General features: G+C 48.5%; 1 protein-coding gene across 15 annotated transcripts; it reads right to left on the bottom strand.

The window, feature by feature from the left end:
* Window positions 1-1,938: 1,938 nt before the first annotated feature.
* TTLL3 (tubulin tyrosine ligase like 3) lies at window positions 1,939-26,535 on the bottom strand. Of its 15 annotated transcripts, none has more exons than XM_072941809.1 (14): window positions 26,062-26,535; window positions 24,003-24,094; window positions 22,187-22,355; window positions 21,944-22,041; window positions 20,770-20,898; window positions 19,937-20,051; window positions 19,104-19,202; window positions 17,694-17,889; window positions 14,585-14,733; window positions 10,578-10,821; window positions 9,105-9,540; window positions 3,522-3,792; window positions 2,442-2,668; window positions 1,939-2,251 (listed from the first exon to the last, which is right to left on the bottom strand). In XM_072941809.1, the coding sequence occupies exons 1-14, from the start codon at window positions 26,102-26,104 to the stop codon at window positions 1,943-1,945; spliced, it is 2,577 nt and encodes an 858-aa protein (XP_072797910.1). In that variant the 5' UTR covers window positions 26,105-26,535; the 3' UTR covers window positions 1,939-1,942. The 15 variants fall into 15 exon arrangements, 13 of the variants coding, with proteins under 13 accessions (XP_072797910.1, XP_072797903.1, XP_072797905.1 ...); XM_072941802.1 differs by lacking the exon at window positions 26,062-26,535 and adding an exon at window positions 24,254-24,695; XM_072941804.1 differs by lacking the exon at window positions 26,062-26,535 and adding an exon at window positions 24,254-24,695 and having other exon boundaries at window positions 1,939-2,236.
* Between the last annotated feature and the right edge of the window lie 692 nt (window positions 26,536-27,227).

Genomic DNA, 27,227 nt, shown 5'->3' with positions numbered 1-27,227 from the left:
ATATGTGGTTGTTAAAGCTGGCTGTTTCTGTCCCAATGCTGGCTAAGAGAAAATGTTAGATTTTAAAATTGTAACAAAATGTACCATCTTAACCATTTTTATGTGTACAGGTCAGTGGCATTAAGTACATTCACACTGTCATGCAACCATCACCACCATCCAACTCCAGAACTCTTTTCATCTTGCAGAACTGAGACTGTCCCCATTAGACACTAACTCCCCAATCCCCCTCCACCCCCAGCTCCTAGAAGCTACCATTCTCCTTTGTCCCTATGGATTTGACCACTCTCAGGACCTCATGTAACTGAAGATGTTAAATCTGGGGCTGACACCCCCCACCCCCCGCAAAAAAAGATGACACTCATGTAACCATCACTCAGTACAGAGTAGAAGCATCCTTCTCCTCTCTTAACAAACAGCAGTTCTCAACCCTCGCCCTACATTAGAATCCCCTCCCTTGCCCATTCAGGAAGCTAAAGAAAAAATTCCCCACGCCCCCACCCCAAAGATGCTGGTTTAATGGTCTAGATGGAGACTCTGGCATCAAATCTTTTTAAAAAGCTCTGGAAGGGGTTCTATTGTTCAATCTTGGGTAGAAACCACTGCCCTGACTTGAGAGGATTCTTTCCTCGCTTGCTTTTTAAAGTTTTACCACATATGTGAGTCCCTAAACGGTGTATTTCATTTTGCCTGTTCCCGAGGTTTCCGCAGAATGGCGTTGTGCTGCGTATTCTTTTGTGATTTGTTCTCCCTGCACTGTGAGGCGCATCTGTTGTGCAGCTGGAGTTGGAACTCCAGAGTTTGCACGTACCGCGGTTTTTCCCTTCGACTGTTAGTAGACACTGAGGCCGTCAGTTTTTACCAGTGCGGCTGTGAGCCTGCGTGTACGCGTTTCCTGGCTTAGCTGTGCAAGAATGTCCAGATCAGAGGAGCTGTATCTTCCTTTGACTAGTGTGTTAGTTTCCCAGGGCTAATCTAACAAACTACCACAACCTGAGTGGCTTAAGGCAATAAAAATGGATTCTCTCCTACTCTGGAGGCCGGAAGTCAGAAATCAAGGTGCTGACAGGGCTGTGCTCTTCCTGAAGGCTCTAAGAGAGAATCCTGTCTTGCCTCTTCCAGCTTCTGGTGGCTCCAAGCATCTCTTGGCTTGTGGCTGCATCACACTTACCTCTGCCTCCAACTGCACATGGCCTCCTCATTTGTGTCTTCTATTCTCTTAGAAGGACACTTGTCCTGGGATTTAGGGCCCATCCAGATAATCCAGGATGATCGCATCTCAAAACCTTCAAGTTTCTTACATCTGCAAAGACCCCTTTTCCAAATAAAGTCACAGTCACAGGTTCCAAGAAGACATATCTTTCTAGAGGGCCGGGAGTGGGAGGTACCAAACCATTCAACCCATTACAACTTAGAAATACCAAAGTTTTTCAGATGGCCGTGGCTGGTTGGCTATTTCCTTTTTAGGTAACCTTGGCCCCTTGCTGAGGAAGGGACAGACCCACTTCCTTTGGGGATGGGCTGGAGTTGAAAAAGGTCTATGCTTCCCTGCTGTGAAATCTCATGCCCATTAGATGTCTTTCTGCTGCCAGCCCAGCCCCTCCTCTGGGCTCAGGGACTGGGGAGACTCCCAGTGGTCAGCAGTCCTGGTGAAGCGTCCCAGCCTTCTGCTCACTGTCATGCGATACTGGGAAAGGCGTGTCTCCTCGTGCAGGCTGTCTCCATCTGTACCATGAGGCTTAGCCCCCCACCCAGAGATCAGACACGCCAGGGGAGTTCCTGAACAGGGTGCCCCATGTCTGTCGCTGGGTGGGAGTTCTGGGCCTTGCTTCATGGAGGAGTTACTGATGGTCTCCAGCTCTTGTTCTGGACCTTGGGGTACCGAGCCCCACCCTACCCTCTCTTCACCCTCCTGCAGAAAGGGAGCCAAACCTCAAATATGTCACTTGCTCTTTTTTATTTGGTGCTGCATCCAGGAAAGGGGCAGTGAGGACCGAAGCAAGGGCTTCTGTAACCACACGTCCCTCAGGCCCCCCAGCCCCTGGTGTGCACTGATAAAGGCCAGGGGTCCCGGAAGGCTCAGTGTCTTCACAAGGCATGCCTCAGCCTTGGGTTTGTCACAGAGTCTGGCCTTGAACTTGCCTTTGGCCTTGATCTCCCTATGGGTGCTAGGAAGATTTCCGACTTCACAGGGTTGAGGCCACAAGTTACTTCCAAGTTGGGGACCATGAAGGCGCTGGGGAGCAACAGCCTCGGTGCGAAAGGAGGGGAGAAGGGGGAGAGATGATCAGGACTCTGTCCAGGAAGAGGGTTCTGAGGGATGCAAGCCCTTCCCTTGGGGCTCAGGCCAGTCTGGGAGCTGCCCTCTACCTGTGCCCTCCAGCCCTGATCCCGGTACTCGGCACTGCCCGCCAGGGTGCGGGTCAGATTTCAAGGCCCACCTTTCTTGGTTTCAGGACGTTGGAGGCCAGCTTGAGCTCAGGGTTGGGTGGGAGGGAAATCAAAACCTTGGCAGTAGGTAGAGTCATCAAGGCCTTGCGTGTGGTCGACAGGGCCTTAGAGCCCACCAGCTTGCTGTGCTGCAGTCCGAGGCCCCGCCCCTGGGGTCGGAGCCCACGGGGAGAAGGCAGCCGGGCCTTGGTGTGGAGGCTGGGAAAGTGGTTAGGGGCTGTGGGAGCAAGAGGGGCCATGAGGGCCTGGGGAGGACCCAAGGCTGGCCAGCTGCCCCTTAAGGTGTGCACGGAGAGCAGGGAGGCCGAGGGAGCTGAAGGCTGGGGCGTGTGCGGGCACGTGGAACCCTCCCGGTTCCTCCTCCAGAGCCGTGGGAAGCACACAGGGTTTGGAGTTCAACAGACCTGGTGCTGGCTGCATCCCAGCTCTGCCCCTTCTGAGCTGTGCAACCTCGGGCAACTTCCTTAAACTTCCTGATACCTTGGCTGGGGATAATCGCACCTACCTCGCTAGCTTGTGAGGACTAACGGAGCTGGTAGGTAGCGGCACAGTGTGAACCGCTAAGTGCTGTACAAACAGAGCTCCTCTCCCCCAGAGGTGACTTTGCATGGAGGCAGAGACAGAGCACTGCAGCAGGAAAAGCTCTGGGCTCTGGAGAGATATCAGCCTGGGGCTGAGTCCTGGAAGGCAGCACAACTGCCTTGCTCAGTGACTACTTGGGAGGGGACAATACTCACTTGACAGTGGATTTTTAAAAAATACTTTGGAAGTGGTGGCTTTTACTTAGTACCGGTGGCTGTGTGGTGGGGCTATGGGTGGGGGCAAATCCAGGCGGTCAGGAGAGGCCTGGAGAGCAGGAAGAAATTGCCTTGGGACCCTGGGGTGTTTTGGGGGAGTGGTCTGACCCAGGGCCTGGGGGTTCTTCAGACTCAATGGCAATCTGTTCAAGGGGTGGGGATGCCTGTCCCCACCAGCAAAGGCCAAGGTGAAAATGCAGCCCATCCTCAAGCCATAGGGGTCCCACTTCTGGAGATTGGGGCGGACCAGGGCTGTGGCACTTTTCGCCTTGCCTTTCTTTCCCTTTCCAGGGGCCGAGGTGGTGGCAGTGGAGTCTGGCTTCTCAGTGTGCCCCAGGCTCCTGGCCCCAGCTACTTTCCTAGAAGCTGACCTGTGCGGAAGGGTCCCCGAGTCCTTGCCTTCCCCAGAGCCTCGCTGGGTCAGCAGGTGAGGGAGGGTGGGGTGGACCGCTATCCGCCGGTGACACATTGCCAGTGGCTTCTTGATGGTGGAGCCCTCTACCAGAAGCCGGATACCCACATACTGGGGCACCTCCACGGCAGGCTGTGGAGAAGAAGAGGAGACAAGGCCGGCTCAGACAATGTGCTGGCATCCTGAGCCAAGAAGGACTTGGGGCAGAGAGAGATGGAATTAATATCTGGGGCATCTGGTCAGGAGACATTTCTGAGACATTTCCCATGTCTCAGCCCATCTCTGTTCTCTAAGGAGTCTGGCCTTAGAGGATTGATTCCAGTCAGTACCTGGAGGGTCACAGAGCCCTGGGATGAGCAACCCAGAGGAGTAGGGGAGTCTTAGCCACGCACCCACCTGCACCCCTCCACCCCTGCCCTCCTAAACTGCCTGGGTGCTGCTGGAATGTGTGTGTTCCCCTCCACAGGCCACTGACGGACAGCCCCCTGAGATGAGCCAGGTTCTCTGTTGAGAGAAGGAGTTATGACAACCAGAAGGATAAGAGGCCTGGAGTCTGCCTAAATCCTCGTGTGAACCCAAGACATGGGGAAGCAGAAACAAGGAGCCTTAAAGAAGGCAATCTGTGGAGAGAATGAAGTAGCAAGTATGCAGAGGGAGGCAGAGAAAAATGTCCAAGAAAAGAGCTCCTATTCCATTTTCAGTTCCTATTAAGCCAAGCTTTTCAGCCAAGCTGTAAGAGCTCCCTGTGTCTCATTAGGAACCCTCTTTTTAACCTGGGGTTAGTTTGCAGTATTTTCTGTGTCATCAAAGGATCCTGATTAGAATCTATCTAAACATCAGAGTCACTTGGAGGTTGTGAAAAAGACAGATATCAGAGCTCACGGAAAGTCAGTTGATGAGGAAAAGCTCATCATTATGGAAGAATCTCAGCTAACAAATGTAGAAGGAATGACAGAATTAGAAATTTGCCATTTTGCAACTCTCCAACAGGCAAGAATCAAAACTGAATATCAAAACAAGTAGGTAAAAAGGATGACAGGAAAATGTGTCATCTGCACATCACCAAGGAATCACCTGAAAAAGAAACTGATCCTGACAAAGAGGAAGACACAACTTACAATGGAGAGAGCTGGTAGCTACCACCTTAACCTCATGATCAGACTTAGCATCACTAATCATGAGACACTCCAACAGTGTGTGCCTCGTGATGCTGAAAGAGGTACCCAGTATCACCTCTCAAGTGTTCTTGCCAAAAAATGTGCAATCTGAACCACCTCAAGCTGTTCGACCTAACTTCTAGTTTATAGGACATTCAGATAACAGAATAAAAAGCTAAATACTATCAAGAGGAAATAATCAGATAAATCCAGAATGTGGGACAGTTCCATAAAGCAACCAGCCTGGACCCTTGAAAAGATCCAATGCGGGGGTGGGGGGGGGGAGCTGTAGGACTGTTCTAGGTTAAAAGAGACTAAAGAGCATCAAAAAGAATAAAATACCTAGGAATAAATTAAACCAAGGAGGTAAAAGTACACTGAAAACTATGAGATACTGATAGAAGAAATTGAAGAAGACACACACACACAAAAACCAGAAAGGTATTTCGTGCTCTTGGACTGGAAGAATTAATATTATTAAAACGTTCATACCACCCAAAGGAATCTATAGAGGCAGTGCAATCCCTATCAAAATTCCAATGGCATTTTTCACAAAAATAGAAAAAGCAGTCCTAAAATAGGCATGGATGTACAGAACCACATAAGAACCCAACTAGCCAAAGAAATCTTGAGTGCACATGAAACATTCTCTAGGACAGATTGCGTACTTGGGCACAAAAGAAGCCTCAACAAATGTAAGAGGACAGAAATTATTTCAAGCATCTTTTCTGACCACAATGCTATGAAACTGGACATTAACTATAGAAAAACAATGAGAAAAAAACCGACAGCATGGAGACTAAACAACATGCTACTAAAAAGCCAATGTGACAGTGATGAAATCAACAAAGAAATTAAAAATACTGTGAGATAAAAGACCAAATGACAATGAAAACACAACCACACAAATGCTGTGGGATGCAGCAAAAGCAGTGCGAAGAGGGAAGTTCATAGAGATAGACTTTCCTCAAAAAACAAAAGTAATCTCAAATAAACAACTTAATCTACCACCTAAAAGAGTTAGAAAAAGAAGAGCAAACAAAACCCAAAGTTAGCAGAAGGAAAGAAATAATAAAGATCAGGAAGGAAATAAATCAAAGAGACATTAAAAAAACAACAGAAAAAAATTCATCAAACCAAGAGCTGGTTTTTTGAAAGAGTAAACAAAATCGACAAACCTCTGGCTAGGTTCACCAAGAAGAAAAGAGAGAGGACACAAACAAAGAAAGTAAGAAAGGAAAAGGGAGAAATTACAACCAATACTAAAGAAATACAAAAAAATCATAAGAATACTATGAATAACTATATGGAAACAGATTGGACAATCTAGAAGAAATGGACAAGTTTTTGGAAACATACAGTCCACCAAGACTAAATCAAGAAGAAACAGACCACTTGAACAGACCAATCACTAAAGATGAAATCGAATCAGCAATAAAAACAAAAACCTCCCTATAAACAAGTCCAGTACCAGATGACTTCACTGGGGAATTCTACCAAACATACAAAGAAGAATTCATACCAATCCTTTTCAAACTCTGCCAAAATATTGAAAATGAGGGAGTATTCCCAAACTCATTCTATGAAGCCACCATCACCCTGATACCAAAAACAAAGACACTCCCAAGAAAGAGGATTACAGGCCAATATCACTGATGAACGTAGATGCAAAAATCCTCAACAAAATATCAGCAAACAGAATCCAACAACACATAAAAAAGATCATACACAATGATCTAGTTGGATTCATCCCAGGGACACAAGGATGGTTCAACATATGCAAATCAATCAATACAATACACCACATCAACAACAAAAAAAGGACAAAAATCACATGATCATCTCAATAGATGCAGAAAAAGCATTTGGCAAAATTCAACATGCATTTATGATAAGAAGTCTCACCGAAGTGGGTACAGAGGGAATATATCTCAATATAATAAAAGCTATTTATGACAAACTTACAGCCAGCATAATACTCAATGGTGAAAAACTGAAAGCCTTCCCACTAAAATTTGGAAGAAGACAAGGATGCCCACTCTCATCACTTCTATTCCACATGTTCCTGGAAGAGGGAGGATGACTCTGGGTTGAAGTGAGATCCCAACGAATGGAAGCAATAGCCATGGAGAACTCCCAGGAAGTTAACAATGGGTCCTAAGAGCAAAAGCAGGATTATGTGCCAGGCTGGATTTCACAACTTTATGGACCAATGATTCCTGTGTACTTCCCACCCTGCCTCTCCTTTCTGAGTAGGAGTGTCTACTTAAAAAAAAAAGATGACAAAACTACAGTGAGGTATCACCTCACACCAGTCAGAATGGCCATCATTCCAAAGTCCACAAATGACAAATGCTGGAGAGGCTGTGGAGAAAAGGGAACCCTCCTACAGGGCTGGTGGGAATGCAGTTTGGTGCAGCCACTGTGGAAAACAGTATGGAGATTCCTCAAAAGACTAGGAATAGACTTACCATATGACCCAGGAATCCCGCTCCTGGGCATACATCCAGAAGGAACCCTATTTCAAAAAGACACCTGCACCCCAATATTCATAGCAGCACCATTTACAATAGCCAAGACATGGAAACAACCTAAATGTCCATCAACAGATGACTGGATAAAGAAGATGTGGTATATTTATACAATGGAATACTATTCAACCATAAAAAACAACAACATAAAGCCATTTGCAGCAACATAGATGTCCCTGGAGAACGTCATTCTAAGTGAAGTAAGCCAGAAAGAAAAAGAAAAATACCATATGAGATCGCTCATATGTGGAATCTAAAAAAAAAGAAAAGAAAAAGAACAGAAATACAAAACAGAAACAGACTCATAGACATAGAATACAAACTTGTGGTTGCCAAGGGGGTGGGGGGTGGGAAGGGACAGACTGGGATTTCAAAATGTAGAACAGATAAACAGGATTATACTGTATAGCACAGGGAAATATATGCAAGGTCTTGTGGTAGCTCACAGCGAAAAAAATATGACAATGAATATATGTATGTTCATGTATAACTGAAAAATTGTGCTCTACACTGGAATTTGACACAACATTGTAAAATGACTATAACTCAATAAAAAAATTTTTTAAAAAAACAGATGAAAGAGACAAAACAACCAAGGCTAAGTGTGAATCCTGATTACAAATGGTTCACAAAACAAAATAAAAAAGAGTTAGCTATAAGAGATTTGTGGAATAACTAGCACATTTGAAAAATGCAGATGCATAGTCCCTAAACCAGTCATTTCCGGCCAATCTCGGGGGGGTGGGGCTTCCTGACATCAGTATCTTTGGAAAGCTTTCCAGGCGATTCTGGTCTGTGAACCAGCATTTGGGAACCACTGCCTTAGAACGTTCTCTTTTCCTTTGGCTTTATCTTATTTTCCTGTTGTTATATTTCCCCCTTTATATTGTTTGAAGCCAAAATGCCAAAGTCTCAATTTAAGATACAATCAGTAACTGTGACAGAGACCAGGACACTAGTGTCATGAAATCAGTCAGCACGTTCTCTGCTGTGGTCAGACTTTGATGGAAGCAGAACCCTAACCAGAGGCTTAGGACACTTAATTTAACTGCCTCAAGGAATTATTTGCAGAGCTTGGAAACCCCTGAAATTGGTTTTCTGACTGATTTTTAAAAATATTATTCTATTCTGATAAGTGGACTCCATTCTCTTTTTGGAACAAGGTGAGTAAAATAATAGTAATAATAATAATAATAATAATAGCAGCTTCCTCTAATTGACACTTGCTGTATGTGAGGCACATTACAGCTACGGCATTCGCCGTCAAACATCTAACATCTTATTAGGTACCAACAATAGCTAAAACCTGTATAGCATTTAACTGTGTGCCAGGCACTTTCTAAAGTGCTTTATCTGTATCAACTCCTTTAATTTTCACAACCTTCTGAGGTAAGTACCATTTTCATTCCTGCTCTACAGATGAGGAAACTGAAACCCCTAGAGGTTAGGAAGTTGAGCAGAGACTTGAACCCAGGAAAGTTTCAGAGTCAATGCTTTTAACAGTGTGCTATAGGCCTCTCTAGAAATATTATCCACAAGTGTTAATGCATTTCATCTCCCAAATCCCATGAGAAAGATGGTAACAGAATTCCCATCTTACAGATGGGAAAATGGAGGCCTAAGGGGATGAAGTGGCTGCACCCAGTCACTGTGAGAGGATGAGGACTCTGTGACCGCAGAGCCCTGAGCTTCACTATGGGGTGGCCTGGGAGAGTGGGCAGCCTCCCTGGGTCCTGCCCAGGCCTGGCTACCTTACCTGCTTGTAGATGAGCTCGAAGCCTCCCGTGTCACAATTGCGGTCCAGCCGCCGGTCAATGACCACGCGCAGGGTGTCGGCCTGCACGCCAGCACACAGCTGGGCAGTGACAGCCGTGGAGGGCGCCATGGTGGGGCTGGCGTTGATCTCGATCAGCCAGGGCTGGAAGTCCTCCCCAAACACAAAGTCAGCGCCATAGAGCTCGAAGCTGGCCTTCCGACACTGCACGGTGTCCTGGGAGGTCTGCAGGGCATGGATCACCGCGGCCTTCATGCCAGGCACGATGACGGTGGACCAAGCGTTCGGGGCCCCCATCTCCTGTAGGTGGGCCTGGAACTTCTGGCTTGACCACATGTTGTCTGAAGGCAGCAGCGGGTGCCGATGGCATGAATTCTCCAGGTGCTTCTGGATGGAGTTGTTGCACAGGTGCACAGAGCTGGAACGGGAGAAGAGAGCTGAGGGCTGGCCCCCTAGGGCCCTCCCACCCAAATGTGGGGAGGGCAAGCCAACCCCAGAAGCAGCCCTGCACACCCTGGACCATTCAACTTGAGGCGGGGCCCTACTGGGGAGGACAAGGAGGACAAAGGTCCATCACATTCTTCTAGGGCCACAACCCGTCTGCTCTGAGGGCCTCTCCGGGGGCACTAACTATGGGGGCCACTGTGTTAAGCGCTTTGTGACAGTGTCAGTTTTCCCTCCCAGTGCCTGGAAGATAAGAAGGTGGCTAAGAGTAAGGGCCTTATAGTCACCAAGACCTGTGCTCAAGCCCTATCTTCATCACCGACTGGTAAGATGTGATGCAAGTCATTTAACCTGAGTACTCCTTCCACATCTGTAGAATGGGGGTACCAACAGTACCCACTTCACTGGATTTTCATGAACGACTGAGATACTATACATGAAGTGCTTAGCACCTGTCTCACCAGGCACTCAGTAACTGACAGTTCTTAGTTTCCTATCACTGCCTCCATTCTTCAGATGCGGAAACTGAAGCTTAAATGGGTTTTGACTTGACCAAAGTTACAGAGCTTGGAAGCTGCAGAGATGGAATTTGAACACAAGGCTCAACAGGCTTTCTCTCACCCCACAAGTGAATGTTGCAACTTGCCTCTCTCCGCTTGCATTTCTCTGAACCCCTTTACCCAGCTCTGTTTCTTCCATAACACATTATCACCTTTAACCTATTACATGATTTTACTTATTATGTTCATTGCCTGTCTGTTTCTCCCTGCTGGAATGTGAACTCTTGAGAGCTGGGCTCTTGTTTTGTTCACTGTGTCCCAAGTGCCTAGAACAGTGACTGGCACATGGTACGTACTCAGGTGTCTGCTGGATGGAAGGATGGCTGGATGGCTGGATGGCTGGCCTGCCTGCCTGCCTGCAGAGTCTGTTTGGAGCGTTACATGGGAATGGCTGTTCCTTGCCAGCTCCCCAACTAGACTGGGGGCTCATGCGAATAGTGGCGAGGCTCACCTGTCCAGGTTCTTCAGGGAGAAGGGCTGTGTGGAGAAGCGGATGTAGCTGTCGCGGTAGAACCACACAGTAAGTGGGTTCCAGTCAGTCACCAGGAACCACTGTCTCAGATCAAACTTGGTGCCAAAGATGAGCAGGGGCCGCTCAATGTACTTCTGCACCACCCACTTGCCATCCTTCATCATCATGGGGTTGCCGTCCACCAGCTTCAGCATCTCCTCCAGGTGGTCCATGCACATGATGCCTAAGGAAGAACCGGAGGGACAAGGGATCAGGTCAGGCTTGGGCTGGGAGATGAGTCAGGCGACTATGAACACAGCTCATCACAAGCTCTCATCCCCACAGAACTGATGGGACCAAGTGGGTAAGACTGCCTTCCTCCTCGTTCCCTTTGGGAAAGATGAGAATCTGCTAAGGATTTAATTTTTTTTTTTGATTAACCACTTTTGTTTGATGAAAATAAATAAATGCACAGGCAAAAATTCAAACCCTAATGGGCTTCTTAAAAAACCATGTGCATCTATGACTTTGATGAGGTTTCTCACAATAATTAATGGAATATAAGACAACAGAAACAAAAAGCAGGCAGTACAAAGCATATACAATAAAAAACATCCCTTCCATAGAAGCAGCTAAGTGCTGCTTCCAGGTCTTATGGACACACTCCCAGGTTACGAAAGTCTGTGTGTGCCTCATTTTCATAGGATTCTATGCATTTGAACACGCTAAGGAATTGGAACAGTGCTTGGCACATGGTGAGCATTTAGTAAACGTTAACTCATATCATTCTTATTTGCAGAATTCACGTCTAGTGGTAAATCTGCTGGATCAAAGGGTATGTGTATTTTTCATTTTACATTATCAAAGATGTTTTACCACTTTGCACTCCCAGCAAGAGTATATGAGATTGCGTGTTTGCCCACACCCCACCAACACCTGTGATGATTCCTTTTTGCCATTCTCCAAGGTAGAATGCTATCTTATCTTATCTGTTTTGTAACGAGTGAAGGTAAGTATCTTATGTTAATAAGGCATCACTTTAATGCTGATAACTCCAGTTGACCCTTTGAACAATGCAGGGAATAGGGGCACTACTCCTCTGAGCAGTTAAAAATTCTCTTATAACCTTACAGTCGGCCTTCCGTATCCATGGTTCTATCAGCATGGATTCAGCCAATCACAGACCATGTAGTACAGTAGTTTGTAATCAGTGAAAGTAATCCACATATAAGTGGACCATGCAGTTCAAACCCCTGTTGTTCAAGGGTCTACAGTAGGAATCACAGTGGAAACATATGCACACATTCACAAATCAATCTCACCCTTTACAGTTTGGCCCCCAAAGCAGCCTGATCACCTGCCAAAGGCACAGAATAACTCGTGCCTGCTTCCCAAGCCAGATCCTTTCTCAAATGGCCAGACTGATCACTATTGATCATCCCAATAACATGATGCCTTGTATGGCCAAAGATTAAGACTGTTCATGACCTTTGACCCAGCAATTTAATTTTTAGGAATTCATCCTAAGAAAGTTAAGTGGAAAGACTACTATGATACCTGCACAGGATGTTTATCACAGTGTTGCCTATAATAGCAATTAATCAATCAATAACCAGATAAATAGGAAAAAACCTGGCAGCCATCTAAAGATCCATCAGAAAAGAATTAGGCAGGTAGGGTATAGCTGAAGTGGTAGACTGCATGCTTAGCATGCACGAGGTCCTGGGTTCAATTCCTCAGTACCACGTCTAAAAAATAAATAAATAAACCTAATTACCTTCCCCCCACCGCCAAAAAAAGAATTAGGTACGGATACTAACTACTATATATGAAACAGATAAACAACAAGTTCCCACTGTATGGCACAGGGAATTATATTCAATATCTTATAATAGCCTATAATGAAAAGGAGTATGAAAAGAAATAAATATCTATGTATAACTGAATCTCTATGCTGTACACCAGAAATTAACACAACATTGTAAATCGACTGCACATCAGAAAAAAAAAAAAGAACATAGTGAAAGATGGGGGAAAAAAAGAGAAAAGGATCAGGTAAGACCACTAGAATACATCTAAATAAGATTAGACTCTGCAGCTATAAAATAGAATGAGGTAAGAGAGCACATACTGTACTTTCACATACAATTCAAGAACAGGCAACACTAATCTACAGTATTAGTCAGTCAGAATAGGGGTTCCCCTTGTGAGGAGGTACAGACTGGGAGGTGGCATGGGAGGGGGCCGCCTAGGGTACAGGTAATGTTTTATTTCATGATCTGCGTGCTATTTCCAAGAGTGTGTTCACCATGTGACAATTCACTGAGTTGTATATTCACAATGTGTACCCTGATTTTCAATGAAATATATTGCATAAACACTTCCAATTATGTTTTGCTAAAAATGGAGAGAAAACGCTGACACAATCTGAGGCTACGTACATGGAGAGTCATTGTATTCCTCTCTTTGCTTTTGTGTATGTGCGAAGGTGTCCATAACAATAAGCTAAAAACTGGGGAGGGAGGGTGCGGGACGGGGGAGCCGACCTAGATGTACTGAAATGGAGTCATCTCCAAGATCTACTATTAAAGAAAAAAAGATGAGGAGGGGACAGCTCAGCGGTACAGCGTGTGCTCAGGGGTACAGCGTCTGCTCAGCATGCACAAGGTCCTGGGTCTGATCCCCAATACTTCCATTAAAATAAATAAACTTAATTACCTCCTCCCAACAACAAAAACAAAAAACAAAAAACCAAACAAACAAAAAAAATCAAGAAAAAAGAAAGGTGCAAAAAAGAAATGAGTTAATACTAACATAGAAAGATACGATAAATGAGAAAAGGAAGCTACAAGATAGTATGTTCTTGTTTAAAATAAAATAAAACATACATACACTCTCCAGGATGCACAGAAGGAAGTAGAAACCAACAGACCACATGGTGAACAGCAGTTATCTCAGTGAAATCAACAGTACCTTTGCTTGCTTCTCTTTACTTTTCTAGACTGATTTTTTTTTTAATAACAAATACATATTTTCCTACTTGGAAGAAAACCAACAAAACTATTTCCAAGGTAGAAGAAGAAAAGACGATGATGCTGGTTTTGAAGTGACATCCCAAGAGGGATGTCCCACAGTGTGTGGGGCTGCAACAGCTTCACTGGGATGTGAACAAATCCACCCAAGGGCAGCGTTTCGAGTCATCAGCTGCCAAAAGTCTGTTTTCTATGTCTTAGAAGTTCTTAGCCATCTTCTAAAGGCCGTGCTAATACACCACCCCAGCAGGCCGGCTGCCCTGTTCAAATTCCGTTCATGCTGAGCAGTCAGAATAACAGCTAAAAATAATACCACTTGTATACCAGTTACTCTGTAAAAGCACAGGATCTAGGTACTTTCCGTATATGAGACTCATTTCATCCTCTCGGGTAGGTATTACTGGCTTCATTTTACCAATGATGAAAATGGGGCACAGAAGAGGTTAACTAATCTGCCCAGGTCTTAGGGATATAGGAGGCAGAGCTTGGGTTTGAACCCAGAAAGTCAGGCTCCCAGCATTCATACCCTTAACCACTGTACTACACCTCACAAGGATGCACTGGCCAAATCTGAAAGCCTTATATCACAACCAGCTGCACGCGAGTACCACCAGACCTGCCTAAAGCATTAACCCCAACCCTCAGGGCACGAGAAGGGGAGCTGGCATCATCATCCCAGCAGTGAACACTCACGGGGCGGTTACTGTGCCAGGCACTGTGCTGAGCTGTAGATGCAGTATTTCATCTAATCCTCGCCTCATAGCGGGGATTAACATCATCCCTCACAGATGAAGGATGTGAGGTTCCGAGAAGTGATATAACTTGCTCAGGGTCACACAGCATATTAGTAGCAGAGCTGGGATTTGAACCTAGGCGGTCTGGCTCCAACAGAGCCTGCACTATTAACTTCCCTGGCCTCTAGCTGGGGAGGCAGGCCGTAGGGTGCTAGTACAGGAAGTAGGGGCTGACCCCCACCTCGTCCGCGGGACTTGGCTCCCGGCTTCACGATCCAGACGTTGCGATCTCCTTCCATGTCCATCTGGGGCACCACGGTCCGCAGCTGCTGCAGGATGTCCTCACAGCGCTGGACCTGAGTGTCGAGGTGCCTGAGTTCTGCCCCCTCGCTGTGGGGAGACGATGGGACTTGGGCAGGGCTGGGCCTGAGGACATCCTGGTGGACAAGGCAAGGGGAGACAGGCCCCCCTGGCCATGGTCCAACCAGCTTTGGTCACGCCCTCGCCCTAGAGATCCAGACAGGTCTCTTCCAGACCTCCAACCCCACCCTCGAGCTGTCCCCCAATTTCTACCTTGCCCAGGACACTGGAATGGGAGATGATGGGGAAATTCCACTCCAACATGCCACCTTGTGCCACCTTCCTTTCTATTAAAACTGCCTTTGGCAGAATTTAATCGTATCAGCATCAATGATGAGCCGCCACCATGTGCCAGGCACTGTGCCGAAGGCGTTACATATATTATCACTGATCCACCTCCAGGGAGGTGCTAGTGGTCCCATTTTAGAGAAGTATAAACTGAAGCTTGGAGGGTTAAGGCACTTGCCCAAGGCCACATATTGAGTTAAATGGCTAAGCCAGGATGCAAACTCCATCCTGCCTGATTCTTTCATCCACAGGTGCTTTGGGGTTCATTCCCCTCCTAATCTGAACCAAACACTGTGTAATGGGTAGGTCCCTTCCTCACCTAATTCTTTTTGAGCACATCTGTATCATACATATCCTTGATTTATCTCTCCTCCCATCACCTACACTTACTTGCTGACTGCCTGTTACTGGAAGGTAAGCTCTGTAAGAGCAGGAGCATTTTTTGGAGCTGTTACCGTACACCTGGCACTTATCAGGCACTCCCTAAAAGTGTGTTATTAACGAATGAATGGCTGCTTAAGCAAGTCTTTTGGCAAGAGCTGGCCTCGGCAACTGGGCTGGACAGACAAGGGTTCATGGACAAAGACGGACTCTGTTCCCTACAAAATGTCCTGAACTAAACCAAGTCACAGAATACCCCAGAAGGCTGTCTCAGCCAACCTCTCCCATTTCTTTTCTTCTGACTGAATAGGAAGGAAGCCTCCACTAGACACTGAACGTCTCTTTAACATCTGAGCCTCTGGAGTGTCTCCAGCCATGGAGAACTTCTCTCTCTTCTACTAAGGTGGCAGCAGCGCCGGCCCAGGGACAGCCAGGAGGAAGGGGCGCGGCAAAGCCTCCGACTCACACGGACGTCCTGGCCCCTCTCTTTCCAGAAGGTTTGCTGGAAACTTTTCTGTGGCCGTGGCTTCAAGAATCTGCTCAGCCCACATGTGATATGGCCCAGGGAACTGTCACAGGGTGGTGGCAGGGACACGTGCAATTTGAAAAAGTATATTCAGTATGACAATATGATTTTATATTTAGCAAAACAAAAAACACCCAGTGTTTCTGTGGAAAGTAAACCTTGAAAAAAAGCCTCGCTGGTGAGTCATGGGTTTGTTTTTAAAAGTTGAGAAGCAGCCATAAATACTGAATAAATTAATAGACGCCAACGATCAGTACTAACCAATATAATGCTACATGATGCAATATTTTATGTAATCCTGACTTCTGAGAGGTCCCTCCACCCCTCAACTTGCCCCACATCCAGAAATGCAAAGGACTGACACTCTTTCCTCCTACTGCTCTAACTCAGTCCTGATAATTCTTAATTTAAGAAGGGCGTCTTTCTGTTTTCCGGCTGCTAAGGGGACAGTACAGGGTCACCTACTTTTCATTTTCCAGTATTTAAAACAGACACAAACACAGGGGGAGGGTATAGCTCAGTGGTAGAGCGAATGCCGAGCATGCACGGGGTCCTGGGTACAATCCCCAGTACTGCCATTTAAAAAATACATAAATAAACCTAATAATCCCCCTCCCAAATTTTTTTTAAAAGATACAAATGGATTGTTCATCAGTGACGTGGGTTTGCTTTGTAAGTCATTCGTTCAAAGTTCATTAATTAGTTCTTTGATCTCCACTACAAATCATCCATCCATAGTTCTGTCTGTTCTGTTCTATTAATACCACGCCAGCCAAGGCCCTCAGCAACCCCCGCAGCCTGCTGCAAGCTTCCCCGCTTGAGCTGTGTGCCCTGAGGGCAGGGGCTCGGCTTCACTTCTGGAGCCTGGAGCAATGTCTGACACACAGGAAAGGCTCAGCCTATGCCGAGTAGTGTTCTGCCTTCAGGGCCCTCTTGCCTCGAGTCTCTCCTGCAAGCTCTGCTGAATGGAATCTCCCCACAGCAGCCCCAGGCTCATCTCGATCCACCTCTCCTCTGAGCAAGAACCTTTCTCCAAAGCGTGTTCTGAACACACAACTGCTCAGGATGCTTGGGGCGGGGGGCTGTGGTCCCCTAAGTACAGGACATACTGCACACTCTACGCCTCTTGGAAGTTTGTACTACAGATGGGTTCAGAAAAGATCTGCATCAAGGAAACCTATTTTAATTAATTTTATTTAACCCAATGTTTTCCAAAGGTGACTGACCACAAAAGCCTATTTCACAAAATCTATTCACAGCCTGTAGAACTAGCAGCCTGTGTCGTACACTTTGGGAAACACTGGTCTCCAAGATAAAACCTCAATGACTTCAGAGGCTTATTTCATAAGTGAACACGGGGAGTCTGTGCTGAGCACCTTATACAAATTATCCTGCCTAATCCCCCACTTTGAGGCAGACTCTATCTTGAAATCTACTTGCATCTGAGAAAAGCAAAGCTCAAAAAGCTGAGTGATGTTCCCAAAGTCACAGAGCTTGGAAGCCACAAAGGCAGAACCTGAACTCGGGTCTACCTGACAGCACAGGCCATGATCTTCGTGACTATGCTCTGCCAAGATCTGGGCAGAGTGCTCTGGACCCTATTACGAAGGCAGTGGGAGCTCTTGAGCGTTCTTGAGCAGGAGAATAATAGGGTGGACAAAATGGGGAGGCTTGGAGAGGTGGCTGCACTAGACAGAGAGGGTCTGTCCCTGAGCATCAGCTCAGTACTCAGAGGCCCCCTGAAAGCTAGGGGCGCCTGCTCGGGCCCCATGGCCCGGGCTGTAGAGGTACTCACTGGACCACTTGGTAGTAGCGCTGAAGGAAGAGGGACCAGCCCTCAGGGCTGAGGCACAGCGGAGCCTCCAGGTCCTTGTCGATGTCCATGTGGGCCAGGTTGCTAAGGTGCTCCTCGCAGGCACACAGAGCCTCATCCACAAACTCTGGGGACACCATCACTGGCTTTTTCTCCTGTTTCTTGGGCTGCTTGTCTCCTGCAGAGACAGGGAGGGGGGCTGTCACTGTCCCACATGCAAGGCAGGTAGCGTGACACATGCTACAGCCCCTACTGCCCGAAGGCCTGAGATCTCATCTTAAATACGCCCAAGGCCCAGCACATACCTGCATCCCCTACTGCCCTGGGGCCTGTCACTCACCTGAGGCCTTGTTCTAAACTCACCTGTGACCCCAGTGCTTGCCTTTGGCCCCCACTGTCCCAGGACCTGTCACTCACTTGAGGCTCCACCCTAAATGTCCTGAAAGCATCTCAGCACACACCTGCAGCCTCTCTGTGCTTGGGACCGCTGACACTCCTGAGGCCCTTGTGCCCCTGCTCCTTACACACAACAGTCACCCTTGGCATCGGACACTCCCAGGAGACAGCAGTGGGGAGGGCTCCCTCTGGAAGAGCCAGGGATTTTCTTCCTCCTGGCAGAGCTGCCACTCACTTCCCCAAATCCCTGGCTGATGGGCCCCTCAGGTACAGGATGGAGGCTGAGAGGTGGAGCTGAGTCCAGAGAGGGAAAGGGTAAGCAATTGGTTGGCACACCGGGCAGTGAGGGACTCTCTGTGTCCCCCTGCACCAGGCGCAGGGGTCCTCAGGCCATGTCAAGCTACATGGTTCCACTGATTCCTCTCCTCACAGACCTGAGCTCCCCACAGGCAGGGATGGACCATGCCCTTGCAGTCTGTCCACTCTAGAGTGCTCGGCCACATGTCAGGCCCACATGAGGGCTGAATGAGACAGTGCGTCAGCTAATAAATGGATAGGAAGACACACGGGTGGGTGGCTGGGACAGAAGGGATGAGTGAATGGACCAGAGGACAGATAGGATCACAGGATGGAAAAGGAGCACGTGGATGGGCAGGTGGGTTTGTGGAAGGGGAGACAGGCAGATAGGAAGGTGGAGGGGACAGATAGATGGGAGTGTGGAGCTGAGACAAGGCAGGTGAATGAGTAGATGCACAGAGGGGTGGATGTAGGGGAAAGGATGGATGGATGGATGGGTAGGTGAACGTGAGATCAGTGGGTGAGCAGGCAGGTAGATGGATGGACAAATGGCGGACAGGTGGGTTGGTAGGAAGAGGGGTGGATGTGCAGATGGATGTGAAAAATACAAAGACAGATACGTGGATGAATAGCTAGACGGATATGTGGCTGGGTGGGAGGATAGAAGGCTGGGGGAGTGGAGGTGACCACAGTGCTTACCTGGGGCCTCTTCCTCGTCCGCCTGGATAGAATACGACTTCCCTTGGGAATTTACCACCAGCTTGAGAACGTTGCGGGCAGCTGTCAGCCAGAAGTCCTCTGCTCCCAGGGCAGGGGATACCTGCTCAGCCCCTAGGCTCCAGGTCTGTTCTGGTTCCGGAACCTGATCATGACCTGCCCCATTCTGGATCCGGAACCTGACTACTGTTTCTGACTCTAGAACCCAGATTGCAACCTGGCCCCTCTTTCAACTCTAGAACCAGACCCAGAATCTGACCTGATTTGGCTCATGTTCTACCCTCAGAATCTTGCCTGGACCTGTTGTCTGATTTCTCTCTTCAGTTCCTGATCCATTTTGATACTTATTCTAGCCTGAGAACCAGACCTAGGCCCAAAATCTGTTTCAGATTTGGAAACTAATTTAATCCCGATCCAAATTCTGACCTGAATTGAGAACATGTTCTGGAGTTGGAGCCTATTCTGCTCGAAAGTCCCAAAGTCTAGAACCATTTCTAGATTTGGAAGCTGAGCTAGGCAGTGGAATCTGATACAGGCTTGGAACCTACTCTGGATTCCAAACTCAACGAGGTGACTGACTTTTAGGTCCTGCTCTAGAAAATAAGATAAGCTACGTAAGCTCTTCTGGAGGTCTGTGTTGACCAAGGCAGGAGGCTCATTAGGGGAGGTACGCTAGGGAAAGATAGGGATTGGGGACGGAGAAGGAAATCTGCCGGAGCAGATGAGAGGGGCCCTCTGCTCGCCAACACCAGCCAGGGCTTTAGCCCTCCATCCTTCAGCTCGATGGTCCAGGCATGGGGCTGGCATCTCCTTACCTATGAAGGCCTTTTTGTCATCCTCAGCCCCCAGGCGGTAGCAGCGCGGGAAGAAGGAGTCCACATCGGCCTCGTCAAACCACGGCAGATTCCGGAGATTGAGACACAGACCCACCTATGGAGTTAGCCACTGAGCGGGCAGGGTGGGACCTGCCCAGAGGGCCTCCAAGGGACTCTGCACACTGGGCACACGCTGAGGCAGCTCAAGGAGACCCTGCTTGGACGTGCTCAGAGCCTCTGCCCCACTCGCTGGGCTTCACCCGCTCATGGCCACGTCCACATGTTGCCTGTGTGGTTCCCTCGGCCAAGAACACCCCACGTCCTTCCTCTCCACCCTTTCAAAGTCTTAAATACCCGCCTTCTCTAGGAATCCTTCCCAGCCCACACCAATAATATACTAGCAGGTCCCCAAAATAAGGCCCTTCATTCCTGTCATAACCCTAGAAGATAGGTCTTACTGGTATTCTCATTTAAAGACGAGGAAATTGAGGTTCAGAGAGGTGAAGTCGCCTGTTAACAAACTCAGGTAAGATACAACGGGTCCATCAGCCAGATATCCTCTGCTCAGGAGAGAAGGGTCCTCCTGCTCACAGTCATTGGAGTTGGTGTTTGGATCCCGTTTGGATCCTGGAATCTGTCTTAGTTACCATGTCTACACATGCCAGACACACTGCAGGTGTCAGATTTGAACCCAGGCCTGCCTGACTCCAAATCCCATTGAATTAGATACCTCCATCTCCTGAGAACTCTCACTGACAAGGAGAGTAGGGAGCGGGGTTTTAGCCCCAGGGCTGGGGGTTGAAAGATGCCCTAGCCGCTCCCTGGGAGCTCACCTTTGTGGTAAAAGAGCCTGCCCGGGCATAGTGGTTTATCATTTGATCCTTGGAGAGGAAGCGACAGTCCAGCACGTCCCGCCGAGTGGTCCAGATGAAGTAGGGGATCTCGTTCCGAACCATGCGTGACTAGGGAGAGGGCAGGAGACAGGGAGGCTTGTGTGGGCAGCACAAGGCCTGAGGAGGCTTCTACCCATCCTGCTGAGCAAGGTGGGTGAATGGAAGGAGAGGATGCTTCTAAGGTGCCCTCTAGCCCACATGCCATCTTTGCGTAAGGTTAGAAAAGACATCTCTGTCTCCAGAGCACACTGGGAGCAGCAAGCAGGAGGCACTTTAGCCAGGCGCTCCTAGACAGTAACTAAGCCCCACAACCCAATGCCACACCTTGTTCTGACTTTCGGCCATCAGTGACTTGCTTAGAGGCAGGACTCCAAGCTGATGGGCATACAGCATGTGACAGAGGCTGTCTCATGGGCTCTGCCTCTCTCCATCCTCCCTGCGACTCTGGGAGGTAGGATTATTGACAAGCAAAACAACATCATGTGCCTAGCCCTGTTCTCAGGTTTCCATACTGATTCATTTAATCCTCACCATAACCCTATGAGGTAGGTGCTACTGTTACCCCATTTCACAGATGAGGGAACTAAGGCACAGCATGGCTAAGTGACTTGTCCAAGGGCTCACAACGTTGGGCCATATGAAACTGCCAGTCCTCAACCTTTCCTGATATACAAAAATGGCAGTTTGGTACAGCTCAACTTAGTAAGAGGCAGTACCAAGATTCAAAGCCAAGTGTCCTCACCTCAACACACATATCCTACATGCCATCATTATCAGCCCCTTTCAGGACTTTGAAAGTCCTTCCTTCCAGCCTTCACTTGCCAAGGACAAAGAAGATGGACTATAGGGTTTTTATTTGGGAGGGAGAATTACCAGGCATGGAGGTTATGCCAGATACAATCCAGCAAACAGTTCTGCTCCCAGGCCAGCCTTGTCTGTGTCCCTCACCACTCTGCTGGCCCGTCTAGGCTGCAGAGAACTAATCAGTTTTCACTACAGAAGGGGAAAGAAACGAGGCTCAGAGAAAGAAAAGACTTGTCTGAGGTCACCCAGCTGGACTCTAGTGCTCTCCCTGCAGCGGAGCAGACCCCTGCCCAGCCCCCTGAGTCCTCACCATCAGATCATGTGTCCCACGCAGGTCATCAAATTCCAATAAATCATCGAAGTCGAGCAGCTGTGGTGGCTGGAATGCTTCATCCTCATCTTCATCCTCTGTGGATGCAGAATCCAGGCCTGGTAAGGCCCCGTCCCTGCCCCATAGCCCCATCTCAAAGCCTCAACTCTGGGACAGTGAGGACCAAATGAAAGGGACTCAGGAGGGGCAGCTGGTGGAAAGGTCCCTAAGGGTATTGCTCACCATCCTCCGTGGTGTCACTGTCACCCATGACGGAGCTATCCAGGTCCTTCAGCTGTGGCGGCAGGGTGGTACCCAAGTGATGGACCATCTTCTTCTCCACCCAGCCCCTGCGGCGCAAGAGGCACCGGATCACAGGGTAGCGGCCTTGGATCATAAAGATCTTCTTCTGCTGTAAGGTGAGAGGAGGACACTCATTCAGTAAGCGCAGCCTAAGTGCCGGACACAGTGGGTATAATGGTGAACCTGAGAGCTACGCTCTCTGCCTTGAGGCAATTTTTATATTCCAGCAGGGGAGACAGACTGTAAACAAGTAGAGAATGACATATGCATAGTAATAATGACAATAATTGTATTTACTTGCTAATATTCATTGAGCATCTACTACACGTTAAGCGCTTACTTTATATACGTTACTAACGATAGTATGTATTTTTAATAGATACTATTATCCCTATTTAACTGGTTATGAAATAGAGGTGTAGACAGATTGAGTAGCTTGGCCACACAGTGGTTAAGTGAAAAAGCAGGAGTTTCAATCCAGGCTGGCTGGCTTGAGAAACTGGACACTTAATGGAGACCCAGAGAAACACAGTCAAGGAAGGCTAAGAAGGAGCCAGGAACGTACAGAGCTGGGCAAATGGCAGTTCAGGTGAAGGGGAAGACATGTGCAAAGGTCCTGAGGCTGGAGAGAGGTTGGAAGGAACTGAAAGGAAAGCAGGGTGAATGGAGTGTGGAAAATGAGGTGAGACCTGACAGGTAGTGGCTAGATTGCGAAAAGCCCTGCAGACCTTGGAACAGACTTGGATTTATACTAATAGCAGCAGGAAGCAGTAATGCGAAGGGAGGGAGTGAGTCACATGGTTGGAGGCTGTAAGTCTGTCTTGCTGTTGTACACAGAATGGATGGAGGGGACAAGGATGGAAGCAGGGAGACCAGTCAGAGAGCTGTCGTGGTTTGTGCAGGGGAGGAATCACAATAGCTAGAATGAGGGTGCTTACAGTCGATAGAGTTGAAATTTGTTTTTGAAATAGAGACTAGTTTTGCTGATGGGATTAGATGTGTGAGTGAGGGAAAAGAACGACCAGATTTATGGCTAGAGCGACTGGGAGATGGAGATGGAGAAGACCAGAGAGTAGTGAGGAGGACAGCTCTGGGCAGGAAAATCAAGAGTTTGGTTTGGGACATGGGTTTGAAATGCTTTTAAGTTCCCTGGGAAGACATGGCAAGGGGGAGGGGGGTGCTGGATCTATGGAGCTCTGAGTTAGAGGACAGGCTGGGCTGGAAAGGGCCTGTAGGGGGCACACACACTGACTGGACTCACAGCCAAGGAGACAGGTGTGGAGAGGGATCCAGGGAACCAGGAATGTTTGAGAAGTCTTCAGAGGCAGCTGAAAAGTAGCCGCCAGGGAGGGAGAAAGGAAAACTAGGAGTGTGCAGTCAAGAGGGAAGGGTATGTGGCGGGGCAGTGCAGAATGACACAAGGTGCCTAACCAAGATCAGGACATAAAATGGACTGACTGGTGGATTTGGTTCCTTGGAGGTCACTAGCGACCTTGATTAGAGTGGTTCCCAATGGGAGTGGGGAAGGGCAGGGAACCACAGTGATAGGAGCAGGGGAGTGAATTCCAGGTGAAGAAATACACAATTCTGCCAAGAAGTTTGGCTGTGAATGGGGTATTGAAAAATGGAGAGGTATTTGAAAATGGGTGTGGGATCAAGGTTTTTGGTTTTTAAGGATGGGAGACAATAGTGCATGGAAGCAGGCCAAGCCTCTCAGGGCCCTTTCTACACCCCCCCTTCCCCATCCCCCTCCAACCTTCACAGCCCTCTCCACGTGGATCCTGGCGTTTCTGAGCCGGCCCATGTGGTGAATCGTCTTGGAGAATCCTCCCCAAAGGACAAGGGAACCTGCAGAAAGATGCAGAGGAGGGGTTGGGGTAAGCACCCTTCATCTGGATGTCCATCCTCTACCGCTCCTCTCCCGACCCCCCCTCCATCCGCCCCGAGTCTTCTCATCCTGGCTGCCACCGCCTCGGGCCAGGAGGGGCAGGCCGCAAGGGGCCTCACCGTCCTGCGAAGGGGCGTCTTCCTGGGCCGGGGTGGGCGAGGGCTCCGGGGAGCGGGGATCCGCGACGCCCTGGGCGTGGTTGCCGTGGTTCAGCAACTCGAGGGCGCAGCCTAGGGGGCGCGCCGAGGCAGGGCTGCCGGCCCGGCGTTGGCCGCCTGCCCAAGCCCCCTCGGGAAGCCGGAACTCGGAGTGGTGCGCCCAGGGCCATGGGCCGGGGGAACTGGTGCGGGGCTCGGGCGGCTGCGGCTTCCGCGGCCAGCTGCACACCTGGCCCCGCTCCTGCAGGTACCAGGCGGTGGAGCCCCTGTGCGCGGCCCCCAGTTCCCCCTGCGCTGAGGAGCAGCGCCGCGCGGGGCCCTGCATGCGCACTGCATGCGCACACGCGCGCGCGACCCCAGGGCCCCAGAGCCCGCCTCCCCTCCGTACGCTGCCGCCTCTCGCGGGAGGGCCCTGCGGGGCCCCAGCTGGGCCCTCCGTTCTGAGGCCCCGCCCTCTGCTGTCGCCTTGGAAACCATTCTACAGCAGTCAGGCCACACGTAGCGGGTTCCGGGGCTCCTTCCAGTGGGCAGAATTCCGGGCCTCAGCTGCCCGAGACCCTTGATGAACAGGGTACTGAAAGTGGAAGCGCAGAGCACTAGTCTGCAAGTTACTAAGTGTCCTGATTCCTTACGGAGCGCTTGCCGGGGCTTCAGTCATTCCACAGTATTCACAGACGACCACACGCTAGGTGGTGGGCTAGGTGCTGGGGACCAGAAAAATAAGCTAGAGATGGTCCCTGACCTCACGGAGCTTACAGCCCAGTGGAGGGGAAACAAAAAGCAAACAACAAAGGAATAAAACAGCTGTAAGTATGATAAGGTCAATGAACAAGCAATGAACTGAAATCGGGAAGGGGCATACTTTAGGTAAGATGTCCTCTCTTAAGAGATGACATATTTAAGCTGAAGCCTGCAGAAGGCAAAGGTGGTGAGGAGTTGGCCGGGGGCGGGGGGAAGCATTCCAGGGACAGGAGTCTCAGCAACAGCCCTGAAGAGGGAAAGATCTGCAGGGCCTGGTAGATGGGGCTAGGATAACGTCCTTGGGAGTGGATTTGAAAACCAGGGCAGTATTATGGGAGATAATCATAATGTGCAGAACGCCCCCCTGTCCCCTACAGCCGCTGTTAACTTGGAAATAGGAAAAAAAAAAAGGATAATTATTTGAGTCAACTGCAGGAAAATCAGAAGTTATGCAACAGCCCTCAAGACAAGACCGTAAGCACCCTTTTTGGAGGTAGTAGCAAAGTGTTACCCTCAAAAACAAAGCTCCAAGATGTTAGAGAGTTTGTTTTCAGTCACACAGCAGAGGCAGTGTTGGAACCCAGGTTTGACTCCAAAGCCCCACTTTTTTTTTTTTTATATGTATACCAAAGCCCCACTCTTACACATAAACACTATTAAATACAAGTCCATGTTATCACTCAAGAGTTGCCTATTGGTCATGCAAGTACCAAACGGACAGTTTGAGAGGCAAACTCCAGCAATGCCCACCCAGATTCCAAGAACCCATCTTTGTTCAGTCACTAGTAGATATGCCCATACAGTGAAGGTGGGTCCTCCACCTGACTGTCCAGCCAGCCCCAGCCACTTGAGATCACCCTTCCTGATCTTTCGGCTAATAACTGGGCTTCCCAAAAGGCATGCCCTCAGGAGAGATCCGGCTGTTTGGCAACCAACCAGTCTGCTCTCACTGGTAGGCAAATACGGTTTTAAGGACTTTGAACCCTGGGAGATGGAGCTGTGACAAATCAGAGTTCTGGCTGGCTCACCCAGGCAATGCTGTCCTGTGAGGGTTGAATGAGTAGCTGCCATAATCTTCTGGACATCCAGCTTCACTGTGAGCACCTTTAATATTCACTGCAAAGCTAGGATATAGCCCTGAGCCCCAGAGGAGGGCACACCTAATTCTGCAAGGTAGGAGGGGGAGGTCACAGAGGTAATGTCATAAAGGGGATGATAGTTGTCCAAGTTGTCCCCACCCTCAGCCCCTCCTCCCTTTAACATTACCTTGTCCTGTTGCAAAAGACCCCTTTGGCCATACGGAAGAAACTTTTTTGAAGGCTTAGCTCAAAAGCCAACCCTTCTGAAACTTTTCCTGACATCCTCTTCCATAAATAGACTTTCTCTAATAAATATGAAACACTTCAGTGCACCTTTGTACACATCCAGCCCTTTTACTGGCCCCTCAAGTGTTACAGGGATGGAGGGCCAGACAGGGATGTCACCCCTCATGTCTAGCACATTGACGTTATCAAACAGCTTGGTTATTAGGCTGGTGGAAAGGTCAGTTATTGTTTATTCAGTACCTACATGGCAGGTACTGTGTCAGATTTACATTATCTCCACTTTATAGATTAAGAAACTGAGGCACAGAATTTAACTTGCTAAGATTCAGCAGCAAGAATCAGGACTCAAACCTAAGAGTTTTAGTTTTGGTTTTTTTTTTTTAACTTCAACATGTCACTGAGGTCGAGTGCTGTCCAGCAGAGCTTTCTGCAGTGATGGAAATGTTCTGTCTACGTGCTGTGTAACATGATAGGCATTAGTAACTTGTAGCTAACGAGCACTGGTGGGACAGAGAAAGTGAATTTTAAACTTTTTTTTAACTGTAATAATTAAATTTTTCATTTTTTTTTAGTTTCAAACATACAGCAAAGCTGAAATAATTTGTAATAATTTAAATTTAAATAGCCACATGTGGCTAGTGATTACTGTCTTAGCACAGGTAGAGGCAGAAGTCTTGGATTTGCAGTCCACCCTCTTGCTCACTAGCTGGGAGATTTGGTGCAAGCTGCTGCATCTCAAGGAACATCAGTTTCCTTAGCCATGAAATGGGATCATTTTTTCTCTTAAGTGTCCTAGCCCAAATGAGCTTAATACGTGAAAAGGACCAAACCTCTATATAGGCAGAGAGAGCAATGTCAGAAACAGGGAG

This window comes from Vicugna pacos, chromosome 17, assembly GCF_048564905.1.
Source record: "Vicugna pacos chromosome 17, VicPac4, whole genome shotgun sequence".
In the NCBI taxonomy this organism is placed as follows: Eukaryota; Metazoa; Chordata; class Mammalia; order Artiodactyla; family Camelidae; genus Vicugna; species Vicugna pacos.
Note: the sequence above shows the minus strand (reverse complement) of the source record. Positions and strands in the feature narration are given on the sequence as shown.